The following is a 23,422-nucleotide window of genomic DNA, read 5'->3' on the forward strand; positions in this document are numbered from 1 at the left end:
AACATATAATTACTTACGTTATGCGGAATTCTATTAGGCGAACATAACCTCACTCCTAAGCCTAACCTATATTTTAATGGTACAGTGGATAAGACATACCACATAAGCGTGATTGTGCAGGAATCACAATCTTTGCAAGTATTTGACAGATAAAATTGTCTTTTCGAAAGTGTTAATTTGTTAAAGATGGTTAGTAAATTAATGAACGTACTTCAAATTGGTAAGTAAAATATATATTATATACATTTTATATTTGTATATAGGTATTTTAGATTTTTTATTGTGTAGTTAAAGTAGTTTACACATACGTATGCAAACCATTAGATAGTAAAAATATACAAATTATATATTGCAATAAAATAAGAATATGAAAATTAAGTCTAGTACTATTTCATTTATTAAATATTTTGATGTTAAAACCAGAGTATGTTCTTATATATAATTTTTGGTATTGTTAATTTTTGCTTTAGTATTTACCTTTTAAATATATTTTTATGTTGGGATTCAGGGAAACAATGTGTAAAATCTTCCATTTTGCCTTGGCGTCAGTTTTCTATAACAAATTTAAAACAAAATGATGTTAAACCAAAAACTGGTATCTTAATGTTGAATATGGGTGGTCCCAGTAAGATAGAAGAGGTGCATGAGTATTTATTACGTATAATGACTGATCGTGATATGATTCAACTGCCATTCCAAAGGTTTAGTTTGATGAATTTTGATAATTTATAGCAACTAAATCAATGTTAAGTTAAGATTCCATGTAACAATATGTATTACAGCCAATTAGGTCCTTGGTTAGCAAAGTACCGTACTTCTAAGGTACAGACAAAATATTCAGAAATTGGTGGCAAATCTCCTATTTTAGAATGGACAAACAGACAGGGTAAACTTTTGTGTGAGAAATTGGATAATATTTCACCAGAAACTGCACCTCATAAACATTATGTTGCATTTCGTTATGCTAATCCCCTTACTGAAAATACATTGCAAAAGATACAAGAGTAAGAATACTAAATATAGATATAGAAAGATAGAATATATCATCAAATGAAGATAAATACTGAATAAAGTTAATAAAATGTAACAAATCATTTTCTTTTAAGCAATATATATATATATATACATTTTCATTTTAGAGATGGAGTTGAACATACAGTTGTCTTTTCTCAATATCCTCAATATTCTTGTGCCACAAGTGGATCAAGTTTTATTCAAATATATAAATATTATTTGAACAGGTAGTTACTTATGAATTCTTTTTGCGATATTGTTACAATAAAAGAATTAAAAGCTGTTAGTGTATTATATACATTTTGAAGTAGATGTGAAGATGTTAAAATGTATTACCACTGCATTAAAGTGCCAGCATTTTTTAAGATATGTATTTTATAAATATAATCATACATGGTATGATATAAAAATTGTAATTATTTATTATTCTACAAATTGTTTTGAATTTGAAATTACATAATACCTAGTTTAATATGATTAATCATCTTTGACACAATATTTAATTTTTATTTTTTTCGTTGCATATTAATTATTTATTTGATAACTAATTAGAAAAGAGCTTTCACTAATATTTTATAAGGAAAAAAAATATTCAGGCAGCTCATACATTTTCATTTTCTTCAGATGTCACACGCATATATTTTTCCGTGTCATACTTAATTTGCTTAAGTCATGCTATAGTTGATTTTTTAAAACATTTTCTTTAGCTAGTATGAAAGGTATAATTAATCTCTTTGACTGCCTGATAAACAATCGACTAGTCTTTTAAATCTCCGTATTTACGACACGAAACTTTCGTCGAGAGTTGAGAAAACTTAGCTTACTTATAAGTAAAGATTGGACAATACGATATACATAGATGTGCAATCAAGCATGCAACGAATATTTTTTTATGCAAAATATTTTCTTAGCATGTCAAAAATTATTGTATATAATTTTTTAAAAATGAAGCAAACCTTTAAATATGTATATTATTCATGTTATTCGTGTTTATATGATTCATTACTAAAGATTGACAATTCGACTTTTATAAAGATCCTTTATTCGACTTTTATTTGATAAAGATGCCGTACAAAATTATTATAGCGTGTATATACTGTAAGTATTCTAAGCTATCTATATTTCTAATAAAAAAATAAATAATTTGCAAAAAATGTGCTAATAAATTTACATATATATATATACACATATTTATAAATAAAATCTAATAAATATATTTAATCACAGAGGTTGATCATAATATCTTATCGTTTCACGTCTTTTCATTCTCTTTCGTGATATATAAAAGATTGTATATTCTGTAATATGCATTTATGTACATAATAAATATTTTAATTAATGAAAACATAAAAGCACAAAGAATTAACTTCAGACCTTAAAACGAAGAATTTATTAGAACATAAAATGTGCTGCCATTTTAGTGCGCATTTTGCCTTATATTCATAGCTAATCCTTCTGAAGTATATTTATCAAAACATAATGATAAGATAAATTAATATCTCGATACAGTGCAAAAATGTATTAGACAGAAATTCATAATTTACAGAAAATTACCTTCTAACATGAAGTGGAGCGTAATAGATAGATGGGCAACGCATCCATTGTTCATAGAGACAATTACAGAAAGAATTAAAGAGGAATTAGCTCAGTTCCCTAAGGATATAAGGGGTGATGTCATAATTTTATTTTCGGCTCATTCGCTACCAATAAAGGTTACTTTTCAGTATTAAGAGCAAATTGATGTGTATCACAATTACTTGAATATTGCGTTTTGTACTGTATTTTAGGCCGTATCTAGGGGCGATGCTTATGCATCTGAGGTAGCAGGTACAGTTGCCTTAGTAATGGAAAAATTACAATATTGTAACCCATACAAATTGGTATGGCAGTCAAAGGTACAGACATGGTTTTCGTTTTATTAATAAATTTTATTTATTTTTAATTATACTGAAGCAATATTTCCTTATTTGAGGAACATAAATTTATGAATACAGTTTTTCTATAAGATTTTAAAGCTAACTTCGTTGTTAAATTATTTACTGATAATTAATAGTTAGCACTTGATTGTACAAGGCAAGAAACCGAAAATTGGTGTTAATATTTAATATTACAATTAATATTTTCGTTATGTTTAATTCTACCAAAAAGCATTCGATAAGAAAATTATATATATTAAAAACGCAAGATGATATTGGTTTTATTCTGAATGTGATGCTTTCCAAGTTTTCGAAATTATTCACGTTTTGTTAAATGGAATGTTATATACAATGTATTGACATATTCTTTATAAAAGAATGAATTTTGTCACACTACATATATCATGCATAGTGAAACTGCTAGGAGTAAAATTCCAAAGTTTTTGACATTTACTGGTTCATTAAAATTCACGGATTCTTTGATATGCTAAATGAGATACCGTTGCTATACCCTCTTCTACGGAAAAGTCTATTTCCTTTTAAATGAAATTGTATCTCGATTATTGCACCTCGTTATAGTTCACTTGAAAATAAACAACATTTGCCACATTTTTCTTTCCATCGAATAGTTAAAACCATACAACGAAATACATTAAAATTTATGCTAATTTATATTCTGATTTATTACTGTGTATATTTAGGTTGGACCTGTAGCTTGGTTGGAGCCTTTTACCGATGACGCAATAAAAGCGTATGTAAAGCAAGGCAAAGAGCATTTTATAATAGTTCCAGTAGCATTTGTTAACGAACATATTGAAACTCTTCATGAATTGGACATTGAGTATTGCAAAGAATTAGCTGAGGAAGTAAGTGTTGCATATCACTTTTATTCCAGAAAAAGAGAATTTAACTAGGGAGAAACATTTTTTACCTTCTTTTTATATTTAGCTTGGCATTGAAAAAATACGGAGAACTGCTGCACCTAATGATCATCCTACGTTTATAGCAGCTTTGGCAGATATCGTTGCTTCTCACCTTAAATCGAATAAGCCACTGAGTCCCATGTTTTTAACACGTTGCCCCCATTGCGTTAGTACGAATTGTGTAAAAAGCAAGAGTTGGTATGCAGAAATATGCAAAAATTAAAAGGGAAAAATGTTTAATTTATTGTACATGTCATATATCGTGTATATGTAAAAATCAAATATATAATTTATACAATTTGTTACTATTTCTCATAGTAATATCAGTGTAAGTGAGATTAAGGTTAAATATTTAATAATTACAATTTAGAAATTGTATAAAATACAGATTATCTCTGTAATATAATGTGTTGAATAAAATGTTGATATTTCTTTCTAAATATTTTTGCTTTCTTTTTTCCTTAACTCTAATATGTATTACATAGTACTCTTTATATATTACCTCCTTTGGTTTTTTTTTAAAAAAACATAAGTCATATCATAAATGCACTAGGTATTCTTAAATATTCATCTATTACAGAATAAATATTACTTCAATGTAACATAAATTATATCTCGAACTTAGGAACAAATCTATTTTTCGAATATTTATAAAAAATACTTTTATACCTTAGCTTTTGCATAAATGACATTATAATACTCTCAATTTTTTAAATTTAAATTTTGGGAAAAGAATATTTTCATACAATGTTCTCATATTTCCCAAAAACACCTTACTTCCATTAAATAATAGTGTGGGTATCAGCCAAATTGTGATGTGAAACAAAATGAATTTTTCTCAAACAAAAATTATTATAGATTATCAGTACGTAAAGATAAAATGACTAACAAGACTTTCGTAAAAAAATGTTATTCGAAATTAGAAAACTTAATAAAATGATAATAAAATTATTTTCCTGTCAAAACTATTAAACAAAGAAAAATGATTTCTTATAGAAACATCGAAAAAGATTACTCGATAAGCTATTAAAAAGGAGTATAATGCAAGGTAGTTTCACAGCATTTATGACAGTAACCCTTCGATTTCTTTGCAGGTTACTCCCGAGGGAGTTATCGCGGCGACAGCAGAGAGCGTCTGCCGCGCTCTAGGTATCGAACGCGAGTGGCGCGGCGCTGGGTGCCGCGACGCTTATATAAATGCGCGGCGTCGGCAGGCGCGTTCAGTATGTGTCATGCTTTGCGAGCGCGAGCGTCGTCTGTGATGGCGGCTCGAGTGCGGTTGAAGATGCAATGCGGCACCGTCGTATTGCTGCTCGTCGTCATCATCGTGGTGTGTGGTATGGATCTTGTGTGTGGAATGTTCGAGCATCGTCACTGCAGTCACCAGCATCCCCGGGCGCACGAGGTAAGCGGTTACAAAAAGGACCTCGACCCTCCTCTTTTCTCTTTTACACACTCTTACTCTCTTTTCACCTTTGTTGTCTGCCTGCCTGTTCGCTTGGTAGACGCACACCAACCAACCTAACCAACTGGACTGCTAATGCTCGTTCTGCCAGTGCCACTTCCCTTTTATCGCTTTTCCTCACCGCTCTTTCTCTTCTTACCTTTCTTTCGTTCGACGATTTTCTCCTCTTTATTACGTCAAACCTCTGAGTCCATTTTTCGTCTCTGTGGGTATAAAATCGCGTGATTTCAACCAAGCGTGCGTTTCACGTGTCACGTGCTCCTGCTGTCCTCCTCGCACACCTGCATTTCGCGTGCGCCCCACTTCAACTTGAACCAATGAGCTCTGTTCTCTATACTCTGCATCTTCAGATACTACTATCCTGTTGTTAAACATGTGTATTATAGACGCGCTGTGTTGACATTTTCTCCATATTTATGACTCTAATAGGATTACAACGTACGTCATTCTAATAGGATTAGAAATGTCTGCTTTATAAGATGAAATGTCAACATTGAAAGTCGACTTCGATAGTCAGTTTCGATTGTCGAGATCCTCTCGTTCGTAATAACAGATTTATATCGCATGTGAAATTTCGTAAACGTGGTTGGCGTTTTTCGAAGACTAAGTTATGTAGTTGGTTTCGTTTAGTAGCGTTTGTTACGTTTATAAGTGTATTACGGTAACTGTGAAATAAATAGCGCGCTACGCGTAATGTGTCTACCGTGGAATGTGACTTTGATCGTGCGGAGAAAGGTATCCGTGAACTTGTTTTCATGCGCCGCTGAACCACGTGTTTTGGCAACGGGCACGCGCCCCTGTGTGTTTAGTTGCACGACTTTTTGTTACTCCGCTTCTCTTGTAAGTGGTTACATTATTTTTCATTAACTCTGATTGAGATTTATCAATTCTCTTTTATATTCAATCAATTTTTATTTGATATATGGATTCCATAGAAATATGTTATGACGGATTTCATTTTATATCAAAATGTCTAAGCGAAAATTTTATATCGTCCTTATGTCACGTTGTTGTTACTAGAATTGAATTTTCTTTTATATGTTGGATATTAAAAAAAGTTTTATAGTTTTGTGCTATATAGGTGCTAGTGGAATTACAGGATGATTTCATAAATGCGATGAAAATAATTAGGAGGCTACACGCCTGTAATAATGGCAAAAATACAGAGGTCTGTAATTGAGACTTATAAGAGAATATTCTATTAAAATTATTTGCAACAATATAATGCAAAAATAAAATATATTAAACTCACGCGTGTATGCATGTAGATCGTATATTTTACATGTATAAAATGAAAAAATATGATGACAGTTAGTTGTTAAAATTGTATTTTCTGAAAAAGTATTTTATTCTTTTTCACAAACCAAGATTAATATGAATATATGTATGAATGTATGCATTTATTAATAAATTCATTGTTTGAGACTTTTAACATCTGCACCATTTAGTAATTACATTTCTAAATGTTCTCTTTCAGTATTTACGTAATATTCATCTAATTTGAACAGTGTGTGCATTGCCGACATCTTTGCATTTTTAAGCATTCGTAAATCTGTAACACCCACAGTCTGCTTATAAATAATGATGTCTCATTTACAAGTAAGAGAAATGCAAATATTAATTACAATTTCAATAAATTTGTAATTGAGAAAGAGAAATTGAAGACATTGTAATAGAAATAAATAGTAATAAATTTCGATAAATCTCAATACATTTCAATAAATTTCAATTAATTTCAATAAATTTCAATAAATCTCAATAAATTTCAACCAATTTCAATATCTTGTATAGAGTTGTTCACAGGCCAATGTGATTAACTCTACATTCCCCCCCCCCCAAAAAAAAACAAAAAAAAATCACATCTGTATCATATCATATTATCATATATGTATAATATCATAATTTTCCCCACTTCCTGTTTTATAGAGATAACCGATTTGACAAATAAGCAGCTCATATAAAATACATTGACTACGCGCTTAAAATCCTTTCGTACGGCCATGCTTCAGATTTTAGGTCCTTTTTTCTTATCTCCATATTTCTGCCAATTTGCTTGTTCTGATGCTTGAAGCGTGTTAATTTTAAACCTGATTTTTTTATAAACTCACTACATCCTGATCCGGCCTGGCTTGATGAGATTGTTCAGACTCGAACGGTTAAATGTAAGCTTGGTAAAATATCATAAATCTGAAAACCGTTCTGTTTAAGTTGACGTAAAAACTATTCCAAATTTAGAAAAATTTGAACGCGTGTGTTTTAAGCGTTCCACGAGCGCAGTTACAAAAAGTATGAATTTTGTGGGTTTGCGTCACGAGTAGGTTTAATTTCAGCATACTTTTAGGACATCGTGAACAGTTATTGAAATACCTTTGCGTGGAAAGGGTGGACGATACCTGGATGGATATGGGGCTTTGAACGAATTTTATGACGAGGCCATTTTGTGATGAGGAATTTTCCGCTTGGTCCGGTTTTCGACCATGCGAACCGTTATGCACTGATTTTAATTAACGTTTAAAACGCCTAGTTGATGATATCTATGAATATTGAGGACGGTAGATCCTAATAGTTTTAAACCATTGATGATCACATAGTGAATTAATACGAAGATTGCAGGAAAATAACTTGATAAGTTATATTTTTCTTTTCTTACAAGAAGACAATTTAAAAATTGAATTCTATTTATAGATTAAACAAACTTTTGCGCAGGTTGGCAAGTTATTATGTAATTGTTTGGTAAATCTTTAATTGATTGGCAAATTATTGTGCAAGGGAATCCAGTTATCGTATACGAATATTCGTATCAGAAGAATCTATAATATTTACAGTTATTTTGTTAATTTAATACCAAGTTTATGTGTTATAATTTGTGCCTGTATGTTTAAGAAACTTTATCTCTATTAAGATTGTGTCACCGTGAGAAGAATCCAGATGAATTAACTGAGTGGTTGTACAACAATGTAGCAAACAATAGTTGAGAGAACGCGGTTAATTATGAGAAGGAAAAGATGTTGCAATGTCACTTGACGTAGCTGGACTTTTACTTTTGAAGAAGTAAATATGATTCTGTGAAGAATCTTATAAGAATGTAATATTGTTCGCGTATCTTCTCTAATAAGTGTAACATTCAATACTCTCGCTTAGAATTCACTTAGAATACTTTTTACTTGGTAATTTGTAAGAAGATATAATTTTATCAGAGAATTAAGGATAAATCATGCAAATACTTTACTTATTTAATTAACGAAAAGATACAATTCTTTGATAATAAATTGCATTACAACTTACGATTAGATGGACACTTTAATACTGAATTAAATTGTTCTTAGTCACATTTCTTATTTCTTACACGATAATAGCTTAAAAATTAGTTACTCTTCATTTATACGTAACTTTAATTTGTTGTAGAATAATTTAGTTACTTTTATCTTGTTGCAAATGTCTAAAGTTATTTAAAACGACTTTAGGTTGATGAGAATCTTGTTCTTTTAAAAGCAATTACGCCGAAAAGTCGAAGTAATTTCTAAATATAAATAAAGTTTTAAGTTTATCTGGTTTTATTAACCTGTTTGTTTCCTTTCTGAGCAAAAGTTATTCAATTTGCTTGAACGAAACAGTTTTATCATGTTTATTTCTCTGTTCCGTTTGATCTAGCAACAGTATTATTTCGTCGAGTTTTCGCTAGGCTGGCTTCACTGATGTTTAGTTTATGATCACTTAAAACTTTTAAATATAATCTATCCGTCATAGTCTCCGTTCCCTTAATTTAGTCCTTTAATTTCTATCTTCAATTCCCAAAAATATCTTTCCACTCATTAGGTGTAGTCGTAGCAGTCACTATAATAAATTATTAACGATTCATAATTTTTGAGAAATATTATTTTCCTATTAAAAGTTCATGTTTTACCCACAGTTAAAGAAGAAATATCCAAATTCAGTAACAGATATAATGTAAGAGTTAACATCACTAAAACCCATTAGTTACCCAATTACTTGACACGACGGATCAGATCCGCAGACTAAAAAGACATTACCCTTTAGATTTAAGCATTAGATTCGACTAGAATCAAACATACTATAAACACTTATAATCCAAGTTACAGTACCACGTCAAAATAATTTACTTATTCTCGATGAGTATTGATTGTAAAAATTCTATCAAATAAAAAAAAAAAGAAAAGTTTATGTTTTGATAGGACTGTTCCTTTTAAGTTCCTATAGTAATAGACCATACTGTATGATAAAATTTCTTAAAGATCGAAAATCAATTAATTTACCGTACGTAGAAGTTACGCAAACATTTAAATTTATGGGATGCGCTACCTTTTTATCACAGAGCGAAGCTTATATCTACGGTTTCTTTGCATTTATATTTTGATTAGTTTCCATAGAACGAACTACACGTTATGGCTTATTTGCGTAGTAAAATGATTTTCTAGCAATTTTAGGCGATCATTAAGTAAAAGTGGTTCGCTCGTAAAAGCAAACTTTAAAAATCGTATCAAAGAGAATTTGAATGGGAATAAAAGTTAACGGCGGACGTGATGTGTCAGCGTATAATATATAGCGCGTCTGTGTTTATTGGTGTACTTGAATTTCGATGTTATGAGCGTCTACCCGTAAATTCGAAAAAGTTCCTCTCGGAATATCCGGCCGCATCGTCACGTGTTGATTTTTCCTGCTATTGCTCTCTGTCGTAATTTATAATTTAATCCGGTCGGTTTGTTCTAGAAGAACTTGCGGTGAAAGAGAAAGAGAGAGAGAGAGAGAGAGAGAGAGAGAGAGCGAGAGAGTTACGGTGGAATTGTGCGATCCTTTATTGGATTCTAGCCAAATATTTTCTCTGGCTTCGCTGTTGTCATTTTAATAATGCAGCATGCATCTTCGAGTTTCGAATTCGCGAAAGTTATAGGTTTATTTCGTGTCGTTGCTTCTCACGACAGTTTTGTTTAAGAATTAGTTTATAAAACCACATACGTACTACGTTCTCAAAAAATTCTAGAAGATAAAAATAGAAATTGTAGTTTATGTTCTCCTTGATTCAGAAAAAGAAGAATAATACCAGTTTTACATATTTTAACTTCGTTTATAAAATACTTAACTAAATACAGTACGTAATTTTGGCTGTTCATACATATTTAATGAATCGGGATAATTGTGTAGTATATAATACAATTTAAGGCAAGGAATACATACATTAATTTTGTACTTGATTGTAGTGTGTTTCTAGTTTTAAAATTGATCTTATGAAATATGAATTCATATATGAATATAAAAGATATATATATATACATATAGAAAAATTTAAATGAATTTAGTATCCAGTAAAATAAATGTCTGAAAAATAGTTAGTTTAAAGTAGCCATTTTCTGCAATTACAAATTATCCTTTTTCTGCATATTAGCTTTTGCTATATGTAGTCGTGATAATTTTCTGATTGAATTACGTATATTACAGACTGTAATTATATATAATAACTGTAATTATGATTACACATGTTAAAGAGATCAAGATACTTTTGAATGTTAATACAAATCAGATCAAGATACCTTTGAATGTTAATGTATATGTAGGCAACAAAGTTACTGTATCTTATTGCTTAATAATTAATGATAATTCGTCTATAGATGGAAACAGGTAGGTTTCTAATTCAAGCGTGTCGTTATTTTTGTGGCTATTACGAGAGTGACTGTTATGAAAACGGAATTACTACCGAAAATCGATTGATTGTGCAGTTCTTATTGCGCTACTATAATGTGCACGTTCATCGATAACCGTTTATGGGACGGATGTACTCGACTACTCATGAATGCACATTGAAAGTAGCATTCGATTTTCTGTTATGTTCTCAAATTATCATACTCGAGATCGTGCCACATTGTGATTTAAAAAAAGATAAAGAAGATTTGATCAATTTTGTGATTGCGTTTATCGATTTACACATATTGCACGTTATAGGAAATATTTGTATGCAGGAAGGAAGAACCTTGAACGACCGAGAAAAAATTGTCAATAAGTAGAAGGTTGTTATACCTCTATCTCTTTATTTATTTAATACGCATACTTTTGCATTTGTAGGAATCATTCATTTTCTTGTTGTACAATATTATCAATAATATTGTGTTCGTTCTCATTCATTTGGTAGCTAAGAATATACTGAAATAATATTTTCTTTTATAATGATAATATCGATTATCTCATTGCATGCACGAGAGCAATGAAATTACAAATTTCGCGATGCAAATTGATTAGCAATGGTATTTTCGTATTTAAAGCGTAATCGAAATTTTCTCGCGTTGAGCAAAATCGTTTACGTAATTGATCGTAACTTTTAGTCGAAACGATTTACTTTCTACCTGTGGATTATATTATCTTACATTAGCTGAAATCAAATTTTAGCTGGAAATGTACGCACATATGTATGTATTATATGTCAGATATTAAATTCAGTGTTTTAAGACTAGTCTTGTATTGCCACGCAATTCCACGTATATGACTATGTGTACCTGTAGAAATAAATCTAGTTTTAAACTCTGCAAACAGAGTCGTAACGAATTTGTTGCTGTAAATAAATTTAAATAAAGTGCATATTCGTTACTTCGCTTAACAATTAGTATGAATTTGTTGGATGACCACTTATTTCTTGTTTAATAGAAAAATCCCAATATTTATAGATTGTTATAAATTTTCTTCTTTTGCGGTTGTTAGTGTTTTGCGATAAGTTGCATAAATCAATCGACACATTGAATGAAGTATTTATTTTATTTCTGAAATTTAATATATAGTATAAAGAAAATTTGTATTTCAACTGTTTATTTGTTGAAGTATTTACATTCCAGTAATAACATCTAGATATAGCGATATTACATTCTTATAATTTGGTTTTATTTTCTTTAGGGTATAGATATAGACATTATAAATTATGTTAAAATATACTGACGTACATAATAGTAACATATTTTATTTTATATTGTTTGTTTTTATTAATACAGTTTTTAAAACACACCGATCTTTCCCAAAATCTATATATTTCCAGAAATTATAATTTCGATTATGTCACTAAATGAAAATCTATTATGCGAGTGTAAATGATCAATGAGACGAAATCATAATTCAGGTCTTGTATCGTAACAACGAAATTCTTAGAATAATTAGAATTGATTCAATTTACCTTTAGATTTTGAAAGATGAATTGAGTGAGCTCGAATTAATTAGCCAAAATTGTGTATACCTTTTGTAGGGACCGAAAGTTTGGTCTTCTGGTAGACGAATGAAAATGGATGGTCGACTGCTTCGCGCGCGAAACATTCTTTCGTCTTTTTCTTCCTGTCTCTCTCGTCATTCGTCTTTTCTTTCTTTTTACACCCGCTTTTTATCCGCTCAACTTTTGCGCCTCTAGGGATCGCACGAATTGCATAGCCATGCATATTCGAAACTTTTCCAGGGCTTTCTGCCGGTACGCTAACTTCAACCCTTCCTTTCCTTAATAAAGAACGGTCTATTTGGGATATGCCATCGATCCTAAAAATAGACCGCAATTTTCCACTTTTCCATGGCTTATATCGAGAATATTTTTATTGAAGCATACTTCTTTGTCGAGAGCACAAATTGTGCAATTAGAATATTTTTTCTTCTCGTGTCTCTTCTCTATACTCCATGCTGAAATGATCAATTGTTAATTGTTAACTCTGATAAATTGTGTATTTCACTCGATAAATTACGATTGACAGATTTATTTTATTTATTTGGTATTTAATTAAGATTTATTTAGTTAAAGTATTGGCAATATCAGATATTAATACTGGGAACAAGATAAATTTTATTTGAAATTCTGTGCTACGAAATATTATATTTCATATCATATTTATTACTTAAAATGCAAATGGTCTGCTATATTTTTACGGTAATATGACTGTGACACAAAATATTTGAAGCTTTATTGCAAAATTTTAAGTAGATACAATTTACTTTTTTATATCTATGTATTACAAGTTAAATTACATATCGTCGACTTGTAGAAGAATGATATATTTAAAAAATGATTCATCTTGTAATTACTTAATTAACATATATACTATATATATATAAACCTAAGTTTGTCTTACGCCATAAACGTAAAACTTAGAATCTAGCTCTTAACTAGGTAGCTAATCTGCGAGAACAACATTTCTTTGGGATAATTATCCCATAAAATTATGGATACTACGTAATAAGAACAGTGTCATAGACCAAAATAAAGTTGCCTCGATATTTTGTTAACAATAATATACCACCCTAAACAATATTTTGCTAGAGATTTTCGAAATCAAAAGACGTTGAAAAATTTCATTGAGAAATTCATTGTTAAACAGTTGAATATAATTAACAATTTCCTGCTGTAAATTTTCCATTTCCAACTAATTTCTAGATAAATATATTTTTCCTATTGTTAGTTGTGCCATTTTTCTAGAAAATTGACGATATGGTGTAACATTTTGCGCAACTATACATGTTAAAAGATAGTTTCTATGGTTGAGATAAAAGTTTTTTAACGTTTCTGCGTCTTAACAACTCCCAGTTAACCGCATAAAAGTGTTACGTAATTCGCAATGTAGTAGAAAATGTGGACATAGCTGTGAACTGTGTCTTTATGAGACAAATGTCACGGAAGAATTGACACTACGTAAAAAGTATTATTTTTTTAATTATCGCTAATCTCTCTATCTGTGGTGAAAAATACATTGATGATGATTCAGATCAATAGTCACTAGGAATTTTGATTGTCGCGAGTCGCCTGGTGCTTCCATTGGAATTCTTGTCCGCTTGTTCACAGGTTTGTCATAGTTTTCACTGAAAACGTTCCGAATTAATCACGAGGGATTGTTTGAACAGACAATGGTAGTCATAGTAAACTCGAAGCGGACTGAATAGAGTCCAGAGGAGAGGACCATGAAGGTTCGAAGCAATGCCACTGTGCTAATTAGTACGACGTTCGTAGACGAATGTAATATCTCATCTTTAGGAAGGTGAGCAGTTTTAAATATTTAGTACATTTGTCCTTTGAACGTGGAATCTATTGCTGCGCTACTGCGATAATCTTAGAAAGTTCATCACAAGGCAATTTTGTTTCATGTAGGTGAATCTAATAATTTTAGATCTGTATAATCGGCTACATGGTATCTTACGTCTTACATAAATAAATATGTACAAAAAGATTGTCTTGTGTAACAGGAACATTCACATTTAATTAAAAATTCTTCGTATATTTGAAGAGGTCCTGTAGTGATACTCAAAAGCCTTTGCGCACCTTATAAAATGACCATTTTTATTAAAATAAAGTACTATCAAATTTCACTGCAAATTTCGTATATTCTATATTTAATTAGAAGGACTGAGAACTGTTTTATTATTGCCACATATGTTGCAAATTCTCTGCTGCCAGATCATACTTTAATATTAATATTACTATTTTACAAAAGATAACTTGGAAAGTTTTAATAAATTTAGATTGACCTTCGGATCATCTACGATTGACTCTATTGTTTATTTCGATCGTCTGTCGTAAATTTGAAGAAAATATTAATATGCGTGATTTCTCGTTTCGAATGTATGCTAAAGATTTCCTCATAATATATATTTAAAGTTTTTTTACTTGATTGAAATTGAAGCTAGATTGTGACATTCGAGATTAACCTAATTTAAAGATTAATGATACTCATTTTCTTATATTAGTTGCAAACATCTCATTTATAATAATACCTATTAAATATCGTTGTTGTCGAATAAAGGTTTTGTCAATAACTTCCCCGTTGAAATTAGTGTAATAGCTAGGAGAGTCATCGGTGTTTATCATTATACCAATTATGTATATCATGCCAATATTATAATGCAGTATGTAAATGATGTGATTAATGACAAACTATAATATTATACTAACAAGAGAAGATACGCGCAGCTGTTACATTAAAGAAACAGATTTATTAATTAGTACAATTAAATGCACTGAATTGTTAATTTATATAAGAAATATCCTTCTTCAGGAATTCATTATTTCTTCTTCTTCTTCTTCATACAGGCTTCCCAATCAATTCTCGCCAAAATCAATATTTACAAATCCGATGTGGATTATTGTATTATTAGATTGCGATAAGTTTCCAACAAGATGAACACTTGTAGAAACCTTTATTTGTATCCTGGCTTTAGCGTGTTACAAAGTTTCGTTGTCAGGTATCGAAAAGGGCCACTTTATTTCCTCACGGACGAAGCGCGAAAGATTTTCGGAGGTGGATCCTGCACGATCAAAGGAAATTCGAAGCGAAGTGGTCATAGAAGTAAACCAATCTGGTCCGGCTTTACGTCGGTCTCGTTCTTTGCTAAAAGTTTCTCGGTAGATGGGGCGGAAGACTCGGTGTAACCGACGGTACGCCTGTAGAGATGCTTGAGAGGGATGAATGAACGGACTTTCCTATCGATTGAACAATTGGAAATATACCTATACATACATACATATATATATATATTTACTTTTGTCGGCTGACTTTTATGCATTCGTGGTTTGTTCGTAAATTAAAGGTCATTGATTCTTTGGACTTTAAACGCCGCTCTATTTTGTAATATTTGCTTAATTTTATTTACAATATACAGGGTGACCCATTTCGGCGGTAGATTCTGCACATGAAAACAAAAAAAAAAAAAAAAAAAAAAAAATGCATATATACATATGCCCTGCTTGATCTTGTTTCAGAGCTATGTCAAGGGTTTTTTTGTCTTAACAAACTGTATCTGTATAACTTCTCGAGACCTATCCAACATGACGTCTTTGCTTCCGAACACAAACCTGGAAACGTTTTACCATTGACTGTATTACCCTTTCCTTTTCTCCAAGTATTGTTGTGAAAGCCTTGTCCAATTCTCTCGCGAAGTAATTCGTCGCTGTCAACGAATAAATTATTCCAACATAAAACTTATTATAATTCGAAAAGAAGGTCAAACAGTGCATTTGTTTATATGAACCTGTTTTACCATTTTCGTGTGTAGAATCCATCGCCGAAACGCTATATTACGCGAAGTTTGCTTTTCTCGATGAACGAAAATTAAAAATGTAATGCACAGATTTATAAAAGATTTATAAAAAAAAAGGCTGAAAGGATGGAACCTAATGATGATGTATGATGAAAGATGTATTCCCTATTGATTGGATACATGTAATGTGCGCCTCGTTCCATACCTGCATTATACTTTCCTAATTTTATTTTATTTTATTTTGTTACATATAAAATTATTAATGATTAGACTGCAGACGTTTATGTAAATTTATATTTTTGTGAATATGAATACAGATGTATATTGTGTATTGACATTTTCCTGTCCAAAGTATGTCTGTATATTACATCAGATCGGTGAGACACATTTGTAATATCAAATAATCCAAATATTAAAATAATAATAGGCTAAACAATCAGAAACAAAATTCTATACTTTTTGACGAACTACATAAATCTGACATATAACATGAATATGATGAATATTTTCCTGACAGCTTTCGACAGATCTGAAATCTATAAGTTAAATGTAAACGTTAAAATGCATTGGAAAAAGTGTTAAACCGGCCTGATGTATTGTGCAGAATTGTAGCACCGGTTGATTGTATTTTAATCATTCGGAGTATAAATAGTCAATCGATTCGCAAAGCTAGATACGAACCAATTAAATGCAAATTGTCGTGATACCGATGTCGCATAGTATGATTCTGCGATATCGCGGAGTACATTCGGCATAGGCGTAGGTAGTGGAAGAAATTAAAACGTGAAATGCCTCATTTGGCTGGAGGTTTTAAACGTATCAATATTTATGAACAAATGGTTCGGCAGTTACAGGGAAAGCGAATATTTGTACGGTAGAACGGATTTGCTGGATTTGCACGGGACGAAAATAATGGTAATCCTTGCGTCCCGACGCGGCTTTCCGTTAATTCGACTGTAACGTACGATCGATCCAGATCGAAATCGAAATCAGAACTGAACGCCGGTCCTCTCGCCGTTGCAACCGGATCCGGCTGCTTTTCGCAAATATTTGCGCGTAATCGCGCCTTCGGGTGCGAGGACTTAAATTAAACTATTAATTATTCCGCTGCCGGCTGAAGTTAGCCGATTTCGAAAGTGAATCGTGCCTACCATCCACCTGGCCAAGAAATAGATTGTCATTCGACGTGGATTATTCGAAATTTATTAATTCCAACGAAATTCAATTATTATTTCAATTTTGATACTGTTTAAAATTTGTACAGTCGATTGAGAGCCATAGCAGTGTAAATCAGTTCGGTGCTATTTTTGACGAAGAGACTTATTATTATAGGAAACTTGTTATGATATCTTCGATGGTATACTCGGTAAAAAGTAAAATTATAATTCAGTGAATTGTGATGTTGAAGGAGTTACGATTTTAAAAGTAGAAATACGTGACTAGATTCCAGTATGTGAAACTTTGACTTACTTTCACTACTATGATTTTGAATATGCCATTTGTTTCATGACTTGGGAACTGAATATTTTTGCTATTCTTCGTACCAATCCTTTATTTATTCTATTGGTTGCATTGTATTCGATATAACAAATCGTTTCTTCAGTCACTAAATTATCATGATTTAATAAGATAATTGTTACATATATGTGACTCGTGCAACTTTTTATCTTGTTCTCTGTACAAAATCCAAATATTAATCAAATATTTGATGTATGTTAAGTATTTGATGTTTGTTAGTGATGTAGAGTCTCGATGAATTACTAGCAACTAAACTATTTGTTTATTTACTCTCAGCTATTTCTTACGTAATGAGTCGAGTATCTTGAACTTGTAGTACTTGTTTGTAAACAGGTTTTCTTAGTAAAGATATTTCGTGATTTAAAGGTTTCCAAATAGTGTTTCTGAATAAATAAGCGAAACGTATAAGTCAATACAACCTGGAATTTGTTGTTAGTGTTTACAAATTCTGACCGTATATTAATTATGATTGAACGCTGTTGTATGTTTGCTAGATTGATTGTTTAAAGATGCCTATGTACACACCTGATATAAATCGTGAATTATTCATGTTGGAAAAACAAGTATATAATCCAATGCACATACGTAATGTTTTAGCTGGTTTTATCATGATCGTTTGTAAGGGAAAATTGTTAACATAATATGCGATTAGAGAATAGTAAAAGTATTATGTAGTTAAATAATATTTTATATCTTTTCTATTAAATTGATTATTTTATTTAACAGTTTGAAAGTTGTATACTTATAATAAACGATATTTTATTTGTTACTTTAATTTCCTAATCGTCTCCTTTTTTTGTTTCAGGTAAGGAGCATCATGTATATATAAAAGGCCATTTATCTGTCAATTTTGTTTTGGAGAAATCGTAAGTAATGATTTTTATTATAGTTTTTTCAATTAAAAGTTAGGTTCTTATAAAATATAGTAGACTGCTGAGATCTATAACTGGATTGCGGATGTTTATGTAAATTCATATTTTGGTCAATACATTGCAACCAATAGATATAACGATAAATAATATTAGTTTATTTTGCATATTTTGTACGTTTTTATACAATATATGCATTATATGCATTTTCACACGTTCAAATATTTCGTAAAAGCATAAACACCCGCAATGAATTTATTACACAGATATCGAATCGTGATTCGAGGAACTCCTATTCCCTTTCTAGTGCTTTGCTTCACGTTAAATTAATTCATTATCGTGTAAACAAAGTATATACCGGCTGTTACCATAAAATTAAAGGCACACGTTCTAAATCCATAAAATTAATAAAAGCCGAAATTACAAACTATAAAATTACCGGTATAAAATGAATTGCGTGCATGCTATCTCCGAATATAAATTCCAATCGTGAAAAATGAAAATGGTTAGAACAACTCCGATCAAATCGTATAAAATGATAATCGCGTATTTATACGAAACGCGAGGTGAAAATACACTCGATTCTTTCGCAATTTGTTTTCGTTAAGGATCTATCTTTTTGCGTGTATCCCATTTTCGACCAACCATAGAAGATTCGAATCGATGAAAACCGCGCGTTGTTCGCGATTGTATTTTCATAAGAGAAGTGTACGGTAGATAAAAAGTGGCCTCGCGTTTTAGTGATTTCACGAGCCGGAAAACAAATAAAGTGTTTGCACTACCACGCGTGGCGTGGCATAGCGCTGGTTCGATTCTTATTGCTTACCGTGTTCTCGTGTTCAACGGGATTGCAAAAGAAATTTACGGTAAACTGTGGATAGTATCCGAACGATCTACGCTTCGATGAAATCTGTTGTTGCTTTAAAGGACGTAGCCTTATCGATCAGGATCGCGGTACAAACGTTCGTTTCCAATAGTATCGGGACGAAAGATAGGAAGACGCAGCGTGCTACTTGATTTTACAATTCGACGAGTTATCCATGAAACTTTCCTTCGAAGCGTTCCGAGTTTCCCGCTTCTTGTCCAAATGGAATTTCCTACGCTAAACTTATTCCATTCGAGAGAAGAAAGGAAACACAATACAGAGGAACATGAAAGAGACAGAAATACGTGTGAGAGGCGAAAAGAATGGTAGGGGAGGCGAGAGACCAGGCGTTTGATATTTGAGAGAAGGTGTACGGAGACAAGATTATAGTGTCTTTTTTTGTCGATAGGTTCTTTTGTGACGTGGGATATTTGCAATATCGGAATTTCGATTGGCTATTGCATGATCAAAATCTTCAGTTTAATCGATCGATTAGTTGTCACGATTAAAAGAAGTTGAATTGATATATTAATATAAAAGTAATAATAATAATCACTTCTTAAGAAATGAAACCAATGTTACAAGGTTATAATATATTCTCAGCTATTTGTTGCGTTTGTACAAGTTGATCTTCGTTTCATTTGATCATAGTTTGATGCTTTGACTATCAAAGTTTACTTTCTTTTCACGGACTTTCACAGTTCTCTTCTGTAGCCATTGAATACTCGCAGAATACTCGACATCAACCAAAAGGTTACGGCAACCACACGAACTCTATTGTGCATTTCATAATCCGAAGTTGGTAAGCGTAACGAACCTTGTTTACGCAAGCGATACTGCCTTTAGTATCAGAGAGTCTTTGATCTTGTATAATCTTTCTGTTAAATATACATATTTCTAAGCAGTCGTTGAAAATACGTTTCAAAGAAGAATTCGTTTAGGCTTATAAAATCGTCGCGAATTTATCTTTGATGTATGAACTATGGACGTATATTCATTATTCACATTAGGCGTTGTAATCTGCCGTTATGGTGAAATACGTTCGCAGAAATTCGAGTACTTCGTATACGTACATGGATACATACTATAGCGCTATATGTAACTTGTGTGTCGTGTATTCACAGTGGACTGGAACGTATATTAATTGGTAACCAGACCTTGATGTAGGTCAAAGCAGCGCTTAATATCCATATCTATTGGTCAATTTACAATACCATTGCGCGTAATGGTCGAATATATATCTGCTTTTATCTCATGCATAAATAGAAATTTATTTTATTAAGTGTTTTTTTTTCCATATTTTTCGTTTGTCAATAAATACTTGAGTTCTAAAATTCACTGCAATAACAGCGAATGCTGGTTTTTTTATTTATTATATTGTTAAAATTTTATATCTAGCGAATTCTAAAGTTGATAACAATTAATCAATCACAAGCAAATCTTTGGTATGATATATTTCTGTGTAGGATACTTGGTCATATGAACGTTGTCTACAGGTTGTCAAACAAATCAGCCTACATTTAGCGGAAATACAACCTACATATTCTACTTTTCTTAAAAGGAACTAAACGATATCGATTTAGAAATCTTTCAGAGGATTTCATGAACAACATTTGTGCAACTTATTGTCATACGAAAAATATAGTAATAATAATTATCATTAATATGTAATAATACATATTATAAATTTCTTTCGTATTCTTAACTTCGTTCTTGTTTCTTATGTGACTATTATATTTCTATGTATAATAATTCTATAACACGATATAAAGAAATCAATAGAATCGTAAAGGTCATTTAAATGGGAAGATTTTCTTTTATAAAGATAATATTATAGGCATAGATATAAATATTAATTAAGATAGATAACAAATAGGTAGACTATAAAAAATACAGTATAATATAGTGAAATAGAAAATGTAGTAAATTGCACTAAAGCAGAAGATGTCTGTTCTTGAAAGATCACATTAGAGTGATCACATTAGAGAAATGCAGTATTAATTTAGAAACGGAGATGTTAGGTGTATTTGTAGGAGCATGTATGTCCCCAAAGAGACTGGAAGATGCTAATAGGTGCTGAGACAGTGATGTGAATCGAAGGCGCGCTTCCAATATCCGTCTTCATTAGTCAGATCGCAACACGAACTGCCTTCGGAAATCTAGATGGGTTGCGATGCTCTGGGTAGCTTGGTAGCAGTACTTGGATACGCAGGTACAACTGGAGGGCACGAACCATCGTGAATTCGAGATTCTGAATTCGAATCGATTGGTTGGTTCTCCGGGACACCCGTTCGCTCGTCTAATCAGATCCTGTTTGTAGGCGGGCCACGATCAAGCCCTCCAGGCTGGAAAATCGAAGGGGTCGAAACTGTACGTACCTATACCGAACAAACCAAATACGCTAACAGAACAAAAGGTTGGTTACATACAACACACGGTGCTCCGACTTTGTCTCCCATTTCTTCTCCGTTTCTGCCTAGTTTCATCAAATTTTTCCACTTTTTGGTAGAATTCTGAATGCACAGGTTCTTTTTTTTTAAAACCTCCTTCGATATTAGAAAAATACGCTGTCTAGCCATTATACTTTCATTTCCATGTATCAAGTAGCGTTTTTCAATCGAATTAAAATGTTTTGCAAAAGTGCAGTTTCTTAATATTGATACAGCATGACTGCAGAAATATTCGATGTAGTGATTCACTATCTTTTTTTTAATGCCTCGTAAATTGTCTATAAACGGTAGAAAGCAATTGATTGTAGATTTAAACTTTCACAGAAGCGGTAAATATTACACTGATTCGCTTGTACGTAAGGTGATGACCGATTTCAACAGAAAATAAAAGAATTCTGAACGCAAGAATTTGAAAAAGAAATTAATTTAGAATTCTACTATGTTCGACAAGTCAGCCGGCAAATCCAAGTAAAGAGGTTTGTTTGAAAGAATTTATTTCTTTTATTCTGATAAATATTTCGAATAAATTTCTGATCATAAAATTACAGGTGATTCAATGTTGGTAGAGCTGGAAAAGTAATTGCAAATTTTTGGTCAGTGATTTATATTTCAAAAAACCAATTGATATGGAGTGAAACGTAAAATAAATGTAAAAAATGAGACGGTACCAGTATTTTACTCACCTTTTGAAATTTACACGATGTCATTTCGAGCATTGCTGTTCGGCCATCAACATGATATTAGACTTGTTTTACCTAAGTCGTAAATATTTGTACGCATGATGATTGCGGTGGCTCGTTCGTGCTATGAATTTCAATATATTAGCTAGCAGACCGTTTTGAAGGAGGACTGAATACCAATAGTTCGTCAACCTACTGGCTTACATACGGCTAATTGTAAGTTCAAGCGTCTAGGATACCATTTGAGTTGCAGTTACGACTGTCGAACGATACTATACGCGTCTTATTTTGTCTCAATTTTCTCATTTTTTCTAACTTCTGCGAACAAAAAAAAATTTATCGATGAATTTTTGTATTGATAGAAATTAGTTGTACAATGTATAAAAATAAATTTCTGTGTTTCATTTGCGTATAATAGTATTCTGTCGTTTTTCTGGCTCTTGCTTTCTTCCTGTTGTTTTTCTGGTTCTTGCTTTCTTCCTGACGTTTACGTATATTCAACTGATTTGAGCAAAATTAGGATAATACAACCGAGAGAAAGTAGAGGACATAGCGGCGTAATGGTTCCAACTTTTGTGATAAAATTATGTAAACTATGGCAATTTTCTTTTGTATTTCCTGATCGTATCTCTATTTCTAAAGTCTTTGCGGAAATACTCTTAAATTTTTCAACAATCTGTATAGAATTATTTAAAAGAATTTCGTGCAATCTGTAAAATTTATC

At 31.6% G+C, this 23,422-nt stretch overlaps 2 protein-coding genes and 1 long non-coding RNA gene across 3 annotated transcripts in view; all 3 read left to right on the forward strand.

The window, feature by feature from the left end:
• The window catches only part of LOC100644117 (leishmanolysin-like peptidase), a 206,828-nt gene that overhangs the window by 348 nt on the left and 183,058 nt on the right, over positions 1-23,422 (forward strand). The window contains exon 2 of the mRNA XM_003393226.4: positions 4,948-5,258. Within this exon, the coding sequence (XP_003393274.1) occupies positions 5,079-5,258 (180 nt within the window). The 5' untranslated portion in view covers positions 4,948-5,078. The remainder of the gene's footprint in view (positions 1-4,947; positions 5,259-23,422) is intronic.
• On the forward strand, positions 86-4,293 carry LOC100644239 (ferrochelatase, mitochondrial). Its single transcript, XM_012311383.3, has 8 exons — positions 86-220; positions 509-701; positions 783-1,004; positions 1,140-1,241; positions 2,561-2,726; positions 2,802-2,909; positions 3,632-3,796; positions 3,879-4,293. The coding sequence occupies exons 1-8, from the start codon at positions 187-189 to the stop codon at positions 4,074-4,076; spliced, it is 1,188 nt and encodes a 395-aa protein (XP_012166773.2). The 5' UTR covers positions 86-186; the 3' UTR covers positions 4,077-4,293.
• LOC105666023 overlaps positions 5,312-23,422 on the forward strand; it is a 65,291-nt gene continuing 47,180 nt past the window's right edge. Inside the window, exons 1-2 of the long non-coding RNA XR_001098955.3 lie at positions 5,312-6,158; positions 18,640-18,700. This is a non-coding gene — a long non-coding RNA (uncharacterized LOC105666023). The remainder of the gene's footprint in view (positions 6,159-18,639; positions 18,701-23,422) is intronic.

The sequence above is a fragment of the Bombus terrestris genome, chromosome 1 (genome assembly GCF_910591885.1).
Source record: "Bombus terrestris chromosome 1, iyBomTerr1.2, whole genome shotgun sequence".
NCBI lineage: Eukaryota > Metazoa > Arthropoda > Insecta > Hymenoptera > Apidae > Bombus > Bombus terrestris.